The 16,628-nt window shown below is 44.6% G+C and overlaps 1 protein-coding gene across 4 annotated transcripts in view; it reads left to right on the top strand.

The window, feature by feature from the left end:
* The window catches only part of NAA35 (N-alpha-acetyltransferase 35, NatC auxiliary subunit), a 423,189-nt gene that overhangs the window by 345,640 nt on the left and 60,921 nt on the right, over positions 1-16,628 (top strand). For all 4 annotated transcript variants that reach the window (XM_078675799.1, XM_078675796.1, XM_078675797.1 and 1 more), the window contains exon 20: positions 15,608-15,748. In XM_078675799.1, coding sequence (XP_078531925.1) covers positions 15,608-15,748 — 141 coding nt within the window. The remainder of the gene's footprint in view (positions 1-15,607; positions 15,749-16,628) is intronic.

Here is a 16,628-nt window from a genome sequence, read left to right as displayed (position 1 = left end):
GTACAAACAGTCGAAGAGTGACTTTGTTTCAGGCTTGCGTCTTGTCCCACAACTAATCAGAGGACCCACCCACAGGTAAGCCTTTAAATGCCTTAGGAAAGGGGTTAGGTTGACTGCATTTTCAGGCCAGAGCGGGAGCCAGGGACTCCCTGAAATGGCTCAAACTGAAGTATGCAAGGAGGGCACCAATTGTGCCCTTTAAAGCAGTCTGGTGGTGCTGGCAATCGGCCCCACCCCAGTCCTATACACTAAGTCCTGTCTGGAAGGTGGTCACACCTCTCTGTGACAGGAAGCCTATTGTTCTACCTTCCCCTGCTCGAGCTCAGTTCAGCATCAGGAGGGCAGAATAGTGTCTGGGTGGCAGCAGCACTGGCTTGTTGGCAGAACCTGTAAGGCTGTAACCGGGAGTACATGAGGATACCCTAAGGGAGCCCCCCAGTACATGGGATCATACTTCCAGCACTGGAATCGGTTTCGAGGGGTGATTCCAATATGTTTGATACTAAATCTTGTAGTGACTGATGTCCATTATAACTATTGAATCGCTGACCGCACTTGCAAAGCCTGGAGAATCGGCTCCGGATTTGTTGGGGTGTCCTGCTCATGCAGGGGCACCTTCACACTTCTAACCAAGCACCCTGCTTTCAGGACTGAAAGACCTGCCAGAGGTGTGACTTATAGATTTTAAGTGAAGTGACCTCAGATATAAGGAAATGTATATCTGTTGAGAGGTGCTAGCACCAACTCACACAGGCTGCAATGGCTGGCCTATAGTCACAGTTTGAGTGGTCTCTCATGAGTGGCACAATACATGCTACAGCGCATGTGAGACCCCTGGTGTGCCTATGCCCTGGGTACCTCAGTACCATATACTAAAGACTTCTAGAGGTACACCTGTAGCCAATTGTGGAGGTACAGAAGTACTTAATCAAATTTAGGGAAGACGCATAGTGACTGGGGTCCTGATTAGCAGGATCCCAGTCAGCCTAGTCAAAAACACACTGACACCAGGCAAAAAGTGGGGTAAACAATTCTAGAAGGATCCTACCTTCCAACAATTGCTTTGCTTTACAAATATCTAATTTCATTTCATGTAAAATAGCGAACACTCATATGCCATTTAAAGTGAAGCTGACACACCAACATTTATTTCTGAACAAAAATCAAAGTAGGCATGGCTGAGTAACAGTTGGAGGCATTTAACAACATGGAGCTAAAAAACATATTTTCAATTGGGTTTACACAGTGAAGTTTATTGCAGAATGCTTGGTATTATCTTTGGAATTGAGAAAACATTATTTGTTGGGTCTTTGAAGATAGTCCATTGATAATGTTGTCTAAACTGTTGGTATGACATTTACCTCCCACAGATATTGAAAGAAATATGCTCCATCAAGGAGGTCTGCTACACTAAAAGTTGTGCGGGTAACTGTAGTGACGTGCGGAACATAGGAAAAAGAGAATAAAGAATTCTGATTGTGCTCTGGAAAAAAGTGTATGACATGGTATTGCTTATAATGCATAAATAAAGCTCAGTGGTTCAGATCCACAACAAATAGACAGATCTTGACTAGATCAGTCCTTTCAACCACTGGCTCAGAGGGAAATATCCACATTGTGGGGTGGGTGAGGCAGAACACTACTCCCAACATTTAGCCAAAATAGACCTTGCTAGGACAAAATATACTGTAACACCATACAGCACAAAACTCATGTGGAAATGGCTTATGGACTCTTCTGCAGACTTAACCTCCGGTAAGTAGGTCATGTAAAACACTATAAATGCATACAGCCTACCAGCCATGGTATGTAGGTTGGCTAATTTGGGTCTTTTCTGCATTAGAAAGAATTGCCATGGATCAGGGGTGATTGCAACTTATCCAATTGGGTCACGCCCTGGAGTTCATGGAGAAATGTGCTATTTCTATAGTGCAAACCTAGCTGAAAGCAATGGAAACCTTGCCAAAAGCAGCCAAAGACGGGCATAAAGTCAATGAGTGATAGCAGAGGTAGCTGGTTTTGTTGGATATTAATCCATTGTGATATAGTTTTCCTTAAAGAAGTGCTTCTTTAACCCTTTCCTAAAATGGAACAGGGCTGAAGAGGTCCTGATAGATGTAGAGACTTTGCTCCAGATCTTGGGCTGCGTAGATGGGACTTGGCCTACTACCTTGTTTTTTCCCTTTTTTGTTCTTTAGTCTGCAGTCTAAGGGAGTCTTGGCGGCAGGTGAACCACCAGAGATGCTGAACTTATCTGCAGGATAGATAGGGGTGCCTAAAACCAAAATGCAGCTGTTTTTCAAGATGGTGCACATCAGCAATGGGAGCCAGTGGAGTTCCAGCAGTATGGGGGAGCTATGATCTGATTTTTCCAGGTCCTGGATTTGATATTGTGGAGTCTGGGAGGCCATGGAGCAGGATGTTATGACCATCCAGATGTGAGATACGAGAGCTTGAACTGCAGTACTGAAGTCTCTTTCTGGAAGAAACTGTTCCACTTTCTTTAGAAGAGAGAGCTGATACAAAGCTGCCATTATGTTTTGGCAATGCAGTTCCTTGAGGGTGAAGTCGGTGTCTGGGGTTCATTCTAGTGAGTGGAATTCAATGAAAGTGGAGGTTGGACCTCTTAAGGTTCATCTCATTAAGCCAGGTTTGTACTGCTTCTTATTTGTTGTTCTTGGAAACTAATGGCAATTCGGTCTTAGTTGGGTTAAGTTTCAGGTAGGCCCTGGACATCCAGGTCTAGATGGCTTTAAATGGGGCTATCTTTGAGTAGTCACATAACGTGGCTCTATGTAGAGGCTGTAGATGACAAGTGACCATATATAACCTGAGATCTCCCCAGGTGGGAGGGATCCTTTGGGACCCGGAACTGCCCATATGGACAAGCAGGTGTCAGTTGGAAAAGTAGTAGGAACACCAGTAAAAACATTGTTGGTGAACTCTTTTCGACACGCCAAGGTATGTATGAGGGTGGGATAGTCCACAGTCTTGAAGGCACCTGGGAGTTCCAGCAATATCCGTAGGCAAGACCCATTTTCATCTGTGAGCAGGCGGGCATCATCTATGAGGCGTAAGGTAGCAGTTTCTGTGATGCAGCATGATATGAGGTCAGACTGATAGTTGAGCAAAGATGGTTAGTGTTAATGTGATCTTGGAGGTGTTCTGACTGGGAAGGTGGTACAAAGAGTGGAAAATGGCAGTGAGCAGCTCTGTGGAGTTGATTGTTTCTTTTAATTTTTTTAAATATTTTTATTTGCATTTTCAACCAACAAAAACATATCTGGCACGTCACAAGCGATTAACCATACTCCTCTGCGCTCCCCCATCCCCCCACCCACCCTCATCAAGCTCCACCACCCACCCACAGTACATCTGTTCATGTAGTCCATTAAACAGTCAGCACCTGCCTTTAAGTCCAGGGCGGGCCACTCCTCAGCACCCCAGAGCACGGCCCACTCCAGCAGGACCCTTAGTACATCAATCAGAACTCAGCCCCCCATGAAGGCCATGATAACTTCTCCACTTCCCCCATACTCTTCGGCATTTTCTGGGACAGCCTCTGGCCTTGTAGGTGACCCTTTCCGCCGCCATATACAGATCCATACCCCGTCTCCATTCCTCCACCTGGGGCGTAGACAGCCCTCCCCACCCCTTCACCACGTCCCTCTTCGCCACCACCAGGGCCAGCATAGTAAAGGTCAGGTGTGGGCGGCTCAAATCCACATCGTTAGTGATTCCTAGCAAGACTAACTTAGGTTCCATGGTAAGCTCAGTCTCCAACACCTCACCCAACTCTCCCAATATCTGTGTCCAGTCAATCAATCAATCAATCATAACATTTGTATAGCGCGCTACTCACCCGGAAGGGTCTCAAGGCGCTTGGGGGAAAGGGTCCGCTACTGTTCGAACAGCCAGGTCTTGAGTTGTCTCCTGAAGGGGAGATGGTCCTGGGTCAGTCGAAGGTGGATGGGGACGGAGTTCCAAGTTTTGGCCGCCAGGTAGGAGAAGGATCTTCCTCCGGCGGTGGCTCTGCGGACGCGTGGAACGGCGGAGAGGGCGTGGTTGGTCGATCGTAGCTGGCGGGTGGGAGTGTAGAAGGTCAGGCGGTCGTTGAGGTACTTGGGGCCCAGGTCGTGGAGAGACTTGTTTGCGTGGGTGAGGAGCCTGAACGTGATCCTCCAGTAAGTGCGGATAACAGATCACTCCCATAGGATATGATAAAAGTCCCCCTGCGGTGTCTACATCTAAGACAGGAAGAATCACTGGCTCTTCCCATGCGATGTAGCCTGACCCTATCATAGGAAGCCCTATGTAGTATCTTGTATTGGATGAGTCGTAGCCGTGACTTTATCGCCACCTCCCTGTGGTGCATTAGGGCTGCTTCCTAGTCTTCTGTGTCCATCTCACCCACATCCTGCTCCCAGGCTGCTCTCAGTTTCCCCAGCCCATCAGGTGTGTTATTATTCAGGGTCTTATACCTCGGTGATACCAGCTTGTTAGGTACCTGTTCCTGCAACAGACGCCCTTCTAACGGGGCATACTCCGGCAAGGGAGAGGAGAGTACCGACTCGGCCCTCCATGCATGGAGTAATTGCGCATATTTAAGGAACTGTGTGGGACGGAGGCCATACTCCTCCTTCAGAGTTTGGTAGGATTTAAGTTCCCCTCGCGCCACCAGGTCCCCTAACCTGGAGATTCTAATGTCGTTCCTCCTCTTGAACCTTCTGAGTTTGTGAAGCTCCTTCAGCCAAGAGCAGGACCATATCGGCGTCTGTTTTGTAGGTTTATGCGCCCATCCCATCATCTTCGTGCCCTATCCCAGACCTCTATGGTAATTTGTGTGGCCGGAAGTAATAGTCTCCTCCCAGTGCCCCCATATAAGTAGTGCAAACTGGTGCATCGTGCCATGGTGTCCCGTTCCAAATGGTATGTAGGGTGGTCAGCCGGGCATGAAGCCAGTCATTGGTGCTAAATGCTCAGCCCAGTAGTAAGCCTCAATATCTGGTAAAGAGATCCTCCATTATACTGGTTCCTCTGGAGCGTGGAAAGACCTATTCTGGGATATCCGAAATCCCCTTACCTTACCTCCGCCTCCTGTCTAACCGCACAGGCCACTATTTGAATGGTGAGAGTTAAGAGCAGTGGGGACCGGGGGCATCCCTGCCGCATCCCCCTCCTGATGGGGAAGTCATCAGAGAGGATCCCGTTCACCTTAACTCGGGCTCTAGGGTCGGCATATAGGAGTCCCACCCACTTACCAAAGTTAGGGCAAACGCCAAAACGTCAAAGCCTCCTCCAGTAAAGGCCAATGGACCGCGTCAAATGCTTTTTCAGCATCCAGGGAGAGGAACATATGTGGGTCATCCCGCCCCTCTACCTCCATGAGCCAATTATGGGTCCGGCCTCAGATTTTGCTGAGTCGCTCTGTCCGGTAAGAATCCAGTCTGGTCCTGATGTACCAGGCCTGAAATCACCTGACACTGGCGGAGAGCCAAGATCGTCGCCAAGAGCTTAACCTCCACGTTCAGGAGGGAAATCGGATGATAGGACGCACATTCCTTCAGAGGCCTGCCTTGTTTATGTATTGGTACGGAACAATCGTGGCCGTCTGTAAATCAAGTGGGAGAATACCCTCCTGGGCTGCATCATTAAACAGCGCTAATAGATGGGCCGTCAATAAATCAGCTCCTTTTTAAAAATCCCGTTGGGGCCTGGGGACTTTCCCGGCCTCAGTTTGACTATGGCCTCCCTGATTTCAGTGGCCGAGATATCCGCTTCTAGGGTCTCCTTATCCTCGTCCGCTAAGGTCGAGGTTATAACAGTAGTCCGGTAATCCGCGATCTCTGCCGACTCACCCAGATCCATGGCCTTATAGAAGTCACCAAAGTATGCAGTGAAGGTCTGCACAATCTGGGCTACCCCCTCTGCAGCTGTCCCTGCTTATCCACAACACCCTCTATTCACCTGGCGTCTCGTTCTTTACCCCTCAGCCACGCCAGGAGCTTCCCAGACTTATCCCCCACGTCATCCAATCAATGTAGGGTTGCTAGTGCCTGTGCTTTTGCCTCGTCCGTCACCAGGCTTTTATTTTGCTGTTGAACGTCAGTCAGTTGCCGAATGAGCTGCGGGTCTTTGTCAATCAATCAATCAATCAGATCATTTGTATAGCGCACTACTCACCCGGAGGGTCTCAAGGCGCTGGGGGGGAGGGGATCCGCTACTGCTCGAACAGCCAGGTCTTGAGCTGCTTCCTGAAGGCGAGGTGGTCCTGGGTCAGGCGGAGGTGGATCGGAAGGGAGTTCCAAGTCTTGGCGGCCAGGTAGGAGAAGGACCTTCCTCCAGTGGTGGCTCTTCGGATGCGGGGGACGGCGGCGAGGGCGTGGCTGGTCGATCGAAGCTGGCGTTTGGGAGCGTAGAAGTTGAGGCGGCTGTTGAGGTATCCTGGTCCTTGGTTGTGTAGGGCTTTGTGTGCGTGGGTGAGGAGCCGGAAGGTGATTCTCTTGTTGACCGGGAGCCAGTGCAGGTCTCTCAGGTGTCCGGAGATGTGGCTGCGGCGGGGGATGTCCAGGATGAGTCGTGCTGAGGTGTTCTGGATCCGCTGGAGTCTTTTCTGGAGTTTGGCGGTGGTTCCCGCGTAGAGGGAGTTGCCGTAGTCCAGACGGCTGGTGACGAGGGCCTGGGTGACCGTCTTCCTGGTCTCGGTGGGGATCCATCGGAAGATCTTGCGTAGCATGCGCAAGATGTTGAAGCACGACGAGGAGACGGCGTTGACTTGTCTGGTCATGGAGAGGGAGGAGTCCAGGATGAAGCCCAGGTTGCGTGCGTGGTCAGTTGGTTTGGGTGCGCTGCCCAGGGCGGGGGGCCACCAGGAGTCGTCCCAGGCGGAGGGTGAGGATCCCAGGATGAGGACTTCCGTCTTGTCTGAGTTCAGTTTCAGGCGGCTGTTCGACATCCATTTGGCTACGTCTGTCATCCCTTCGTGCAGGTTGGCTCTGGCGGTGGCGGGGTCGTTAGTGAGGGAGAGGATCAGCTGGGTGTCGTCGGCGTAGGAGATGATGTTCAGGTTGTGCTGGCGTGCGATGGCTGCGAGGGGGCTCATGTAGACGTTGAAGAGTGTTGGACTGAGCGAGGAGCCTTGAGGGACGCCGCAGATGACTTCGGTGGCTTCCGATCTGAACGGGGGGAGGCGGACTCTCTGTGACGGTCCGTCTCTGGAACACGGCGACCGGGAACATACGGAGGAGGGATACCGCTCTGGAGTTCGCTTACCTACGGAGTGCTTTACCCAGTAATTATCCGGTAAATACTTTAACCAGTCGGATCCCCTCCCGGTACGGCCGAACACTAACATGTGTTTAGTCTCAATTTGGATGAAACGAGCAACATTTTAAACAGACCAATACAGCTGTGTGATCACTTAACTTCCAACCCGACACCAGGGTTCTCTACGTTTATTATATATTGACATACCCGTCAAATATTTTACAGGATATATCGATCCACTTTACAATTTTTGCATCAACCCATTTATTCCTGGATTTTTACCAGCCCTGAAGAGTCGTGTTGACTCCACTTCAACACGATGAAACACGTGTCGGCTGATTGTGGATCCTATTAAACATCCTTTTGAAATAAGAACACGAACATAGAGATCTGCTGCTTTCTGTTACTCATTGTTACTTAATATTTTTTTCTCAAATTTTCACACTGTTTGGTGGTTGCAAGAGCATAGTTGTTTAAAGTTCTAATGTTAGTATTTTGGATTCCAAGGAGGTAAGTTCCGCCTGCGTTTTCCGTTTCTCCCATGCGATTCAATTTTGGGCCCTATCTCGGAGCACTGTTTTATATGCCTCCCACACTATCACACCTGATTACATCGAACCTACATTTTCAGCAAAGTACACTTTTGTGTCCGCTCTAAGGCCCCGCATGAGCACAGTGTTCTGTATATCCCATGCCACCAGTCTCCATCCCCCCACCCCTGGCCCCGGTAGTCCCACCTATCCTGACCAAGAGGGACTAGTGGTCCGAGATTCCCCTTGCAAAGTAATCAGCTTCAACATCTGCCCTAAACGCGTGTCGTGGGAGGAAGATATAGTCAAGTCTCAATTGAACGTAATGTGCCCCTGAGAAGTACGAGTAGCCCCTTGTGCCTGGATGCAGCCACCTCCAAATGCCTGTCAAGCCCAACGTCTCTGTGACCCTAGCCAATGATGTAGCCGTGGGGCCGTCCGCCCGGCTGCCTGAACGGACTAAAGGGGTGGACATTACGTTGTTAAAGTCTCCACCTACAATGTGTGTTGTGTCTGATGTGTCCAACAGGATCTCAGCCAGCCCGGAGAGGGTCCTGGCCTGGAGCTTTGGAGGAGCATAGATTGAGACTACCGTGACCCTCCGGTGCCCCCACGTCCCTGATACTGTCACATATGTCACCTGAGGGTCCGACCTGGTCTGATTCGTCACAAAGAGAGGAGATTTCCTGATCAAGATAGCTATCCCCCGGGAGCCCCTCGTGTACCCCGTATGCGCCAGAACCCTGTAGGGTCCCCTCGCCAGAAAACCACATTTCGTACCTTTCAGGTGGGTCTCCTGGAGTAGGGCTATATCAGGTTGTACACTCTTAACATATGCCTGCACCAATCCTCTCTTAACCTTGTCCCCCAATCCATTCACATTCCATGTGAGAACTTTATAGGGGCCCGCTGCCAGGCTCCCGTCTCTGGGACTATGATCAGTCAGGGAAGCCATGCAGGCGTATAGTGCAAATGTACCTCAGACAGAGGGTGGGCGGTGAGCGTGCCTCTCCGTGTCGCCCCGTGAGCAGTGTGCCAACTAATGAAACAACATAGAACCCAAACCATGTGGAGTTGATTGTTACTTACATGTCTAGGGTTTTAATCCAGATTCTTCCTGAAGAAAAAGGAACCAGAGGTCAAGACCTAAATTAATTCCTGAAAAAACAATTCTTCCGAAGGGTTACTATCCAGGAAGTCATCGACCTGCTGGAAGAGGAAGGAATAATGACAGTAAATCTTAAGGACACGTATTTCTATGCACGCTTCCATCCCAAACACCAACAATATTTTCAATTCTCGGTGACCATTGAACATTATCAGTTTAAAGGCTTTTATTTGCCCTCTAACCAACTACCAAAATGTTCACCAAATACTTAGTACTAGTAACAGCCCACCTCAAAAAGCAGGGGCACCAGGCTTTCCCTACCCAAATGACTCGCTAATAAATGCAAAATAAACTTAATAAATCTAAAGATCTACTAACAATTGATAGTCACAGTTCTGATGTCTAGGCCAAATCCTGAACAATCATCACTACAGCTCTCTAGCTTTAGTGGATACAATAATTGTACACTGTAGCACAGGCTGAGCAGCCGCTATAGATTTCATCAAATTGTTGTCTTGGTAGGAAATCTGCAAAGTAGCTACACCGTTTTCATTAAACATTATTGCCCAGATTGTGATGCAATATTTATGGGCTTATTTGTTTCTTTTGTGTTAAAAGTGTGCCCTGTATCCAAATGAATAATCGTTACTGTGGAAGTGTTTTAGTGATCTGGAACCTGCTGTCCATTAAAAGAAAATGCTATGTGCCAGCAGTAGCAATGATTCTAATGGATTTTTCAGTCCCTCCGTCGATTCTCTATTGCCTCCCCAAATCCTTTCTTTGTCCTTGGATCTTCTGAGGCAGAAAATATCCTGAAGATAGGAGAGCTGGTGAGCTAGTGTTATTTATGCTCTCTATTTTTTTTTTTTTTTTTTAAGTTTTATTATTTTATTGCAAGGAAATACAGCAGAACATAATTAACAAAATAACACAATGTCTTCAAAAAGTACATAACAAATTACAGCACAAATATAAATTAAGCAGTATAGTAAATTAAATCCATTCGGCAATTGGTGCCCAAATTTTCTCCCCCAAAACTCTTTTTTTAACCCCCTTTAGTTTGTATATAGCAGATTCGATATTATACATAAACAATCATTTTTCACGCCACATAAAGAATGAAGGCGGGTCCGAACTAATCCATTCCTTAGTAATACAAGATCTAGCTGCCGCCATACAAAGAAATAAAAAATACGAAATTGATCTTGGCCTAATAGCAGTGTGATCAATACCCAGCAACAGCAGTTCCGCAGTTATCTTAATCTCACATTTGACAATCAAAGATAAAAAATGTTCAATATGTTGAAACAACGTCGAAAGTTTAGGACAAAAAAAAACATATGCAATTCATCAGCTGCAAATAGCTCACAGCGACTGCAGTTCGTGCCTGTCGTCGTACTCCACTTAGCAACTTTACTTGGGGTATAATAAAGATTATGAATACACATAAAATGTTGGGATTTCATCATCCCTGTTATTAGACAATCAGAAGCCATTTTAATTGATAGCAAAATATCGACATCAGGTATACCTAGGCTATTAGCCCATTTCAGCTGACATTGTCCTAGATCGTCCCCATATTCCTGAATTAAACTTGAGTAAATAATTCCTATACAGGGCTTTTTTTGCAAAAGTTCTAACAATGGAGTTTTGGCTGGGAGAATTGAAGGATGATTCTGTAGGAAGCTTCGAAGTTGAAGAAATTTAAAAAAGTCATTTCGTCCCACAGAAAAATTGTTCGTTAAATCCTGGAATGAAACAATTTGGTCATTGCTAAATAGATCTCCCAGGTACCGTATTCCTTTCTGCTGCCATCTATACATAGTTAAATCACAAAAAAATTCTGGTAAAAGGCCCTTTGATATAAGGGGAGTATAAAAGTTTAATTTACATAGTTTTATGTGTTTTCGAACTTGTTGCCAGACTCCAAAAGCTGCCTTCAGTATCTTATATTTTGTTTTTTTGTGATAGCTAGGCTCTATAATCCTCAGAAAGCTGCCCTTGGCTTTCTTGCCCATAATCATTTCGTAAATTGACGGAGTCTGACAGTTCAGCACTTCTACTCTATCTCCCATAATTAAAGGGCTTATATATTGCAATGCGGCAGATAAATAATAGAAAAGAAAATAAGGAACATTCCATCCGCCACATTCATTACTAAGTATCATTTTCTTTAATGCTTTCCTTTGACGTTTATAACCCCATAAAAACCGAGAAGTACTTCTATCTAGATTTTTAAAGGAAATCGGTTGAAATTCTAATGGTATTGTACGATACAAATAGAGTACTTTTGGTAAGATCATCATTTTTAAAATGTTAAGTCTACCGTAAAGTGATAAATGTAAGTGGTCTAAGCGCTGCAGTGAAGCATTAATTTGAGTTAATATGGGGTTTATATTGCGTTCTTGTATCTGCTCTATCGGTAGGGAGATCTTAATTCCTAGGTATGTGACCTCTGAGATAGTGGTAATATTTGAAGGTGGGTTATCTCCTGAACAAAGAATTTGTGTTTTCTCCAGGTTAAGTTTGTAACCGGAAAAAAAACCAAATTGCTTAGCAATGTCGTCAATCACTGGTAGGGCTGTCTGAACATCAGTAGTAGTTATCACTATGTCATCAGCATAGGCTAAAACTCAATAATTAACATTGGCTAGATGAATAGGTTTAATTGTTTGCTCCAAAAAAAAACGGTTAATTAGAGGATCAATATAAAAAGCAAAAAGTAAAGGGGAACAGGGACATCCTTGTCGGGTGCCCCTGGTAATTGAGAAGGGAGTAGAGATTTGCCCATTAATTCGAATATACGCTTTAGGAGCGATGTACAAAGTTTTTAAAGCTTTTATAATACCAGGGCCTAATCCCTTCCTGGATAGAAGGTCCCACAGGTAGCCCCAAGCAACCCGGTCAAAAGCTTTTTCAGCATCTAGAAATACAAGTCCAACATTAGACCGAGTTGCTTGGGACCAATCCAAAAACGAGATCACTCACCGAATATGGTCAGCAGTGTCTCTAGCAGGAATAAAGCCATGTTGATAAATAGAGACTAAGGGAGAAATAATATTGGATAATCGTAAAGCTAGAATTTTAGAAAACATTTTACTGTCGGTATTTATAAGTGATATAGGACGAAAAGATGAGGGTAATAACGGGGGTTTGCCTTTTTTAAGAAACACAGTAATTATAGAATCATGCCATGATTGAGGGGCACTGCCCTGTTGAGCTCTCAGACATAAATCCACTAGTTCAGTTTTTAAGACCCTCCTAAACTGTTTAAATAACTCTAAAGGAATAGCGTCAGGGCCTGCTGCTTTTCCTGAGGCTAACGCCATTAGAGAGAGTTCAATTTCCTCCCAAGTAAATGGTAAATCTAATTTCTCCTTCTCTTCGCTAGATAAGGTGATATTCAAAGCTGATTCAGCAAACTGAGTAATCTGATCTGAACAATCTAACCTAACATCCTCAGTATACAATTTAGAGTAGAAGTCACTAAATACTTTAAGAATATCTTCTATTTTATTAACAGTCATCCCTGTCAGGTTATTTATTTTATCAATACTAGCAAATGTCGCTTTCTGTCTGGCCCTCTTAGCCACATGTTTACCAGAGTTTTCTCCAACTTCATAAACCTCTGTCCTAAAGGCAGAAACTTATTGAGCAAACTTTGTAGCAAAACCCTGATGAATTTTGACTTTAAGGATCGTTAGTTCCTTTATAATGCTTTCAGTAGCTGCACCTTTACTACACGCCTGCATAAGCTGAATCTCTAGCGACCTTAGATTTTTCATTTCTAATTCTTCTCGCATTCTAGCCTCCTTTTGTTTTCTTATTGAATAGCTCAGTGTTTCTCCCCGGACCCCACATTTAAAAGCATCCCAGACTATTTCTGCAGCTGCAGAGCCTTTGTTATTAGAAAAGAATTCGGGAATCCAGATACTCATATGGTCAACATAGGATGAGTCATACAATAATTTACGGTCAAATGACCATGGTCGAGGGGTGGAAGGAGTGATTAATTCAAACTTAAAAGTTATGGGATTATGATCTGAAATGACTTTTGGTAGCACCCCATATTCCACTTGAGAAAGTTCATTATATAAGCACTTAGATACGAAGAAGTAGTCCAGTCTAAAATGTTTTTGATGCGGGGCAGAGAAAAAAGTATATCCACACATTCCTCCCCTTTTCTCATACCCTACATCTAACATTCTGTAATCTTGAATTATCTCTTTAAGTGCCCCTGAACACCTTCTTCTTCCTGCCTTTATATGGGATATTACCGTAGATATCAAATGTTTCATCCAAATGTAAATTAAAATCTCCACATAAAATGATATTAGATGACCATTGAGCTAACTCCACACTTAGGTGATTAAGGGCAGTGGGGTAATCAATTATAGATGCGTATAATGAACATATAGTAATAATCAATCCTCCAAATTTAAGTTCAGCAATAACCCATCGTCCTAATGAATCTTCTTTAACTTTTTTAGTTTCCCCCAATCCAAATCTCTTTAAAATTGCAACCCCTCTGATTGTAGAGCTCTGACGAGAGCACCCTACAACTTCCAATCCAAGCTCTTTTAGCCACCCTCTGTTAGACCAAGCGATATGAGTCTCCTGTACACAGACTACGTCCAGCCGCATAGTTTTTAACATCTGAGCCATTGTACCCCTTTTTCTTTTATCATTTAAACCACAAACATTAATAGAGCATATCGTCAGTTTAGCCATTATATTCTTTTAGTAAATTAACACAGTTAAACATATAATAACAGAGAATTCCAAGATTCGACACCTGCCATAAATGGATCATGAACTTAGAGTGAAAACATCTTTCAGCTGTATGACCTTGCAATTATTTATGCTCTCTAAAGCCATTTTTTTAATTGGCATCTCGAAGTTCAAGAGCACTGTCCTGGAAGATAGATGCTGCACTTCACATCGTTACAACTTGAAAAGCGTTTCTGATTTCCTAGCTTTTATGGCATGGCTCTTTGAAAAGGAGATGAGGTAATGGTATTCTGATGGATATTTCTAACTGCCGATTCCTCACCTTTAAAATATCCCAGGCACCTAGCTGGATTTGATAAAAATCCATCCTCTTCCTGTGATTAGCGACATTTGTTTTGCTCTCTGATTGCCTTGGAGTGAATGAGGATACATTTCTCACATGACAGAGAATTCTGACCACAGCCAAGACAGACTTTGTGTGGATCTATAACAGTTATTGACTACCTGCAGTCTCTGCACGGTTTGAATTCGCTGTCAGTGAGGGAGACTTCTTCCCTAGGACACTGTCTAAAGGTTTTTTGGAGTTGTTGATTGACCAAAAAAAATCCAAAGCGAAGTTCAGGATCTGCGTCGAAGGAAGCGGAAAGGAAAGAACTGAGAAGTGCACTTAGCACCACCTGTCAGTGCATAGGAGTCATTGCTGTGAGTATTTTCCAGATCCACTCTGGTGCCCGGGATATTCTAAAGGTGAGGAAATTGTTCTTCTCTAGCTTTTTGAAAAGGAAAATTAAATGATGCAGAATAGAGATAATGATATTTATTGCCATTCTGGATGGAAGAATTTAACTGCTCTTAATGACTTAAATGAAACATTGTAAAAATCTGTCTGAAGAACAACACTGGGTTGAGTTGAATATTACCAGACTCTGCCTTGGAAAGAATGAATTTCTTCTCTGTTGGAGGCACCACCAACTTAAATTCAATATGAAATGACTGAATAAACTTTAATCTGCCAAACATCTTCCATTGTTTCAAATGAAGTAAAGTACATTGGCCTCGGACTCAATCTCTCCCTATTAACGTCCTCTCAGATCAGCCAAACAGTAAATTCAACCAGAGTTAGAGTACTGTCACTGCAAAATCTAAAGCCTTACTGGTGCCAGCTGAATTTCAGAGAGTCATGATTTAGTAAGATCCTACATTCGTTGTGTCAGGACCACCCTTATTAGTGCCCACAGGACCACCTCCCAGTTCTTTTTACGAGCAGCCTCCTTATGGGTAACTCCCTCCCAGCTGAAATGTGATGTCAAAAAGACCTTAACATTTACGGAAAACTAAAATCTTTCTATTTAAACACCATTTGAACGGTAACTACAGAGGCTCCTATAACTTCCTTAATACTTACCACTATTGCCACTACTATCCCTCACCTCCCCGTCCACAGACTGTCTCCTCTCCCCTGCCAATACATCCCCTCTTTCTAACCTCATCCTTGCTATACTAAATCAAGTGGCCTCACTGATGACCTACCTCCTCTGCAATGAATAAAGATACCATGCTGCTATTTTCTGTGCTTGTTTAACTGTTAGCTGTACCCCTTCAATCTATTTCGATGTAACTGAGGTTGGCATTTCCAAAGTGTGCTTCTTTGTAAAGTACACTAGTACCTCCATTGGAGAGTGGCTCTTTGGAAGAATGTAAAATAACATAAATGCAATACATTTTTCACGTTTGGTTAATAGATTCTCAGCTTGATTTATTCATTCAAGAACTTGAGCCTTTGAAAAATGCCTGTGGGAGATCCCATTGGTTAAGTGATTTCTTCTTGTTAAGTTAAAATGAAACCATATTTATAATATCTGTATTTACAGTGGTAGAACATAAAAAACATGTTGCCTGTATATTAGCAAAATCATAATGCATCACTTTCTATCATAGTCTAAGTGGTTGTTTTTGTTTGCTTTCTTTTTAGACTATGATTGCTTTTGATATGGATGGCAAAGTAAGAAAACCCAAGTTTGAGCTAGACAGCGAACAAGTACGGTATGAACACCGATTTGCCCCTTTCAACAGTGTCATCACACCACCACCAGTGCACTACCTGCAGTTCAAGGTAAGCTTAAGTTCTTCAGTAAAAGCCATTGACATATTTCTTTGGGCTTTCAGCTAGCAGTCATTGCCATACAATATGTATGATTTGAATGAGGAGTTTTCAAAGCTTGGCTTTGCAGACTGAACTCCTCCTTGGCTTTTCCAGTTGTGAGCAGTCAATACCTACTGTAACATACAGTAAGTGTCACTGCTATTCATGTGTAATGCCTTTTTTCTACTAGAAAAAGGCAGTGCTGTAGAAAATCATGGCGTATATCCTGTTTGCTGTGAAACAACTCTTATCTGCACTCAAAGATGGCATCTAGGCCCAAGCAAATAAAAGTAGACCGTGGCTGATTTGTAGGATGGGGGCTTAGACCCTATTCCGAATGTACATGATGCACCAAAGAGAGCAGTATGTTCCTCCATATGATTTGGGAAAGTCTGGCCATTGAACAGTTTTAGATCCGGGTGCAGGTGACTTTGGCTACCACACCAGGTAGATCAGTCTAGTTCAATTCTAAGTTGGCCATACTGGACTAGTTTGAGGAGAAAGACGTTCCATGGTACAGCTATTGTAAGGGTGGGTTATATAGTAGCTAAAAGAGATAAAATATACAAATGGAGCTCAAGAGAGGCCCCATAGCTCCAGGAATGGTGAGTGGGAGATGGATTGCTGCTCCCTTACTGAGCAAGAGGTATACAGTGCCAGGGTGTGCACAAAAAGCATCCGAAGATATGAAGATCATGGCAGAGTTACAGATACCAAACCTATAGCTTCATACAATGTGGGCTAACAGCTACAGTGGTCAACTTTGAAGCTGGGGAACTGGGTTCGAGTCTCGGCAGGGACGCTCAACATATTGTGATTCTGGGCTAATCACTTCATCTCCCCGTGCCTA

Source organism: Lissotriton helveticus, chromosome 2_1 (assembly GCF_964261635.1).
Source record: "Lissotriton helveticus chromosome 2_1, aLisHel1.1, whole genome shotgun sequence".
NCBI classification, from domain to species: domain Eukaryota; kingdom Metazoa; phylum Chordata; class Amphibia; order Caudata; family Salamandridae; genus Lissotriton; species Lissotriton helveticus.
This window is presented reverse-complemented; position numbering and strand designations above follow the sequence as displayed.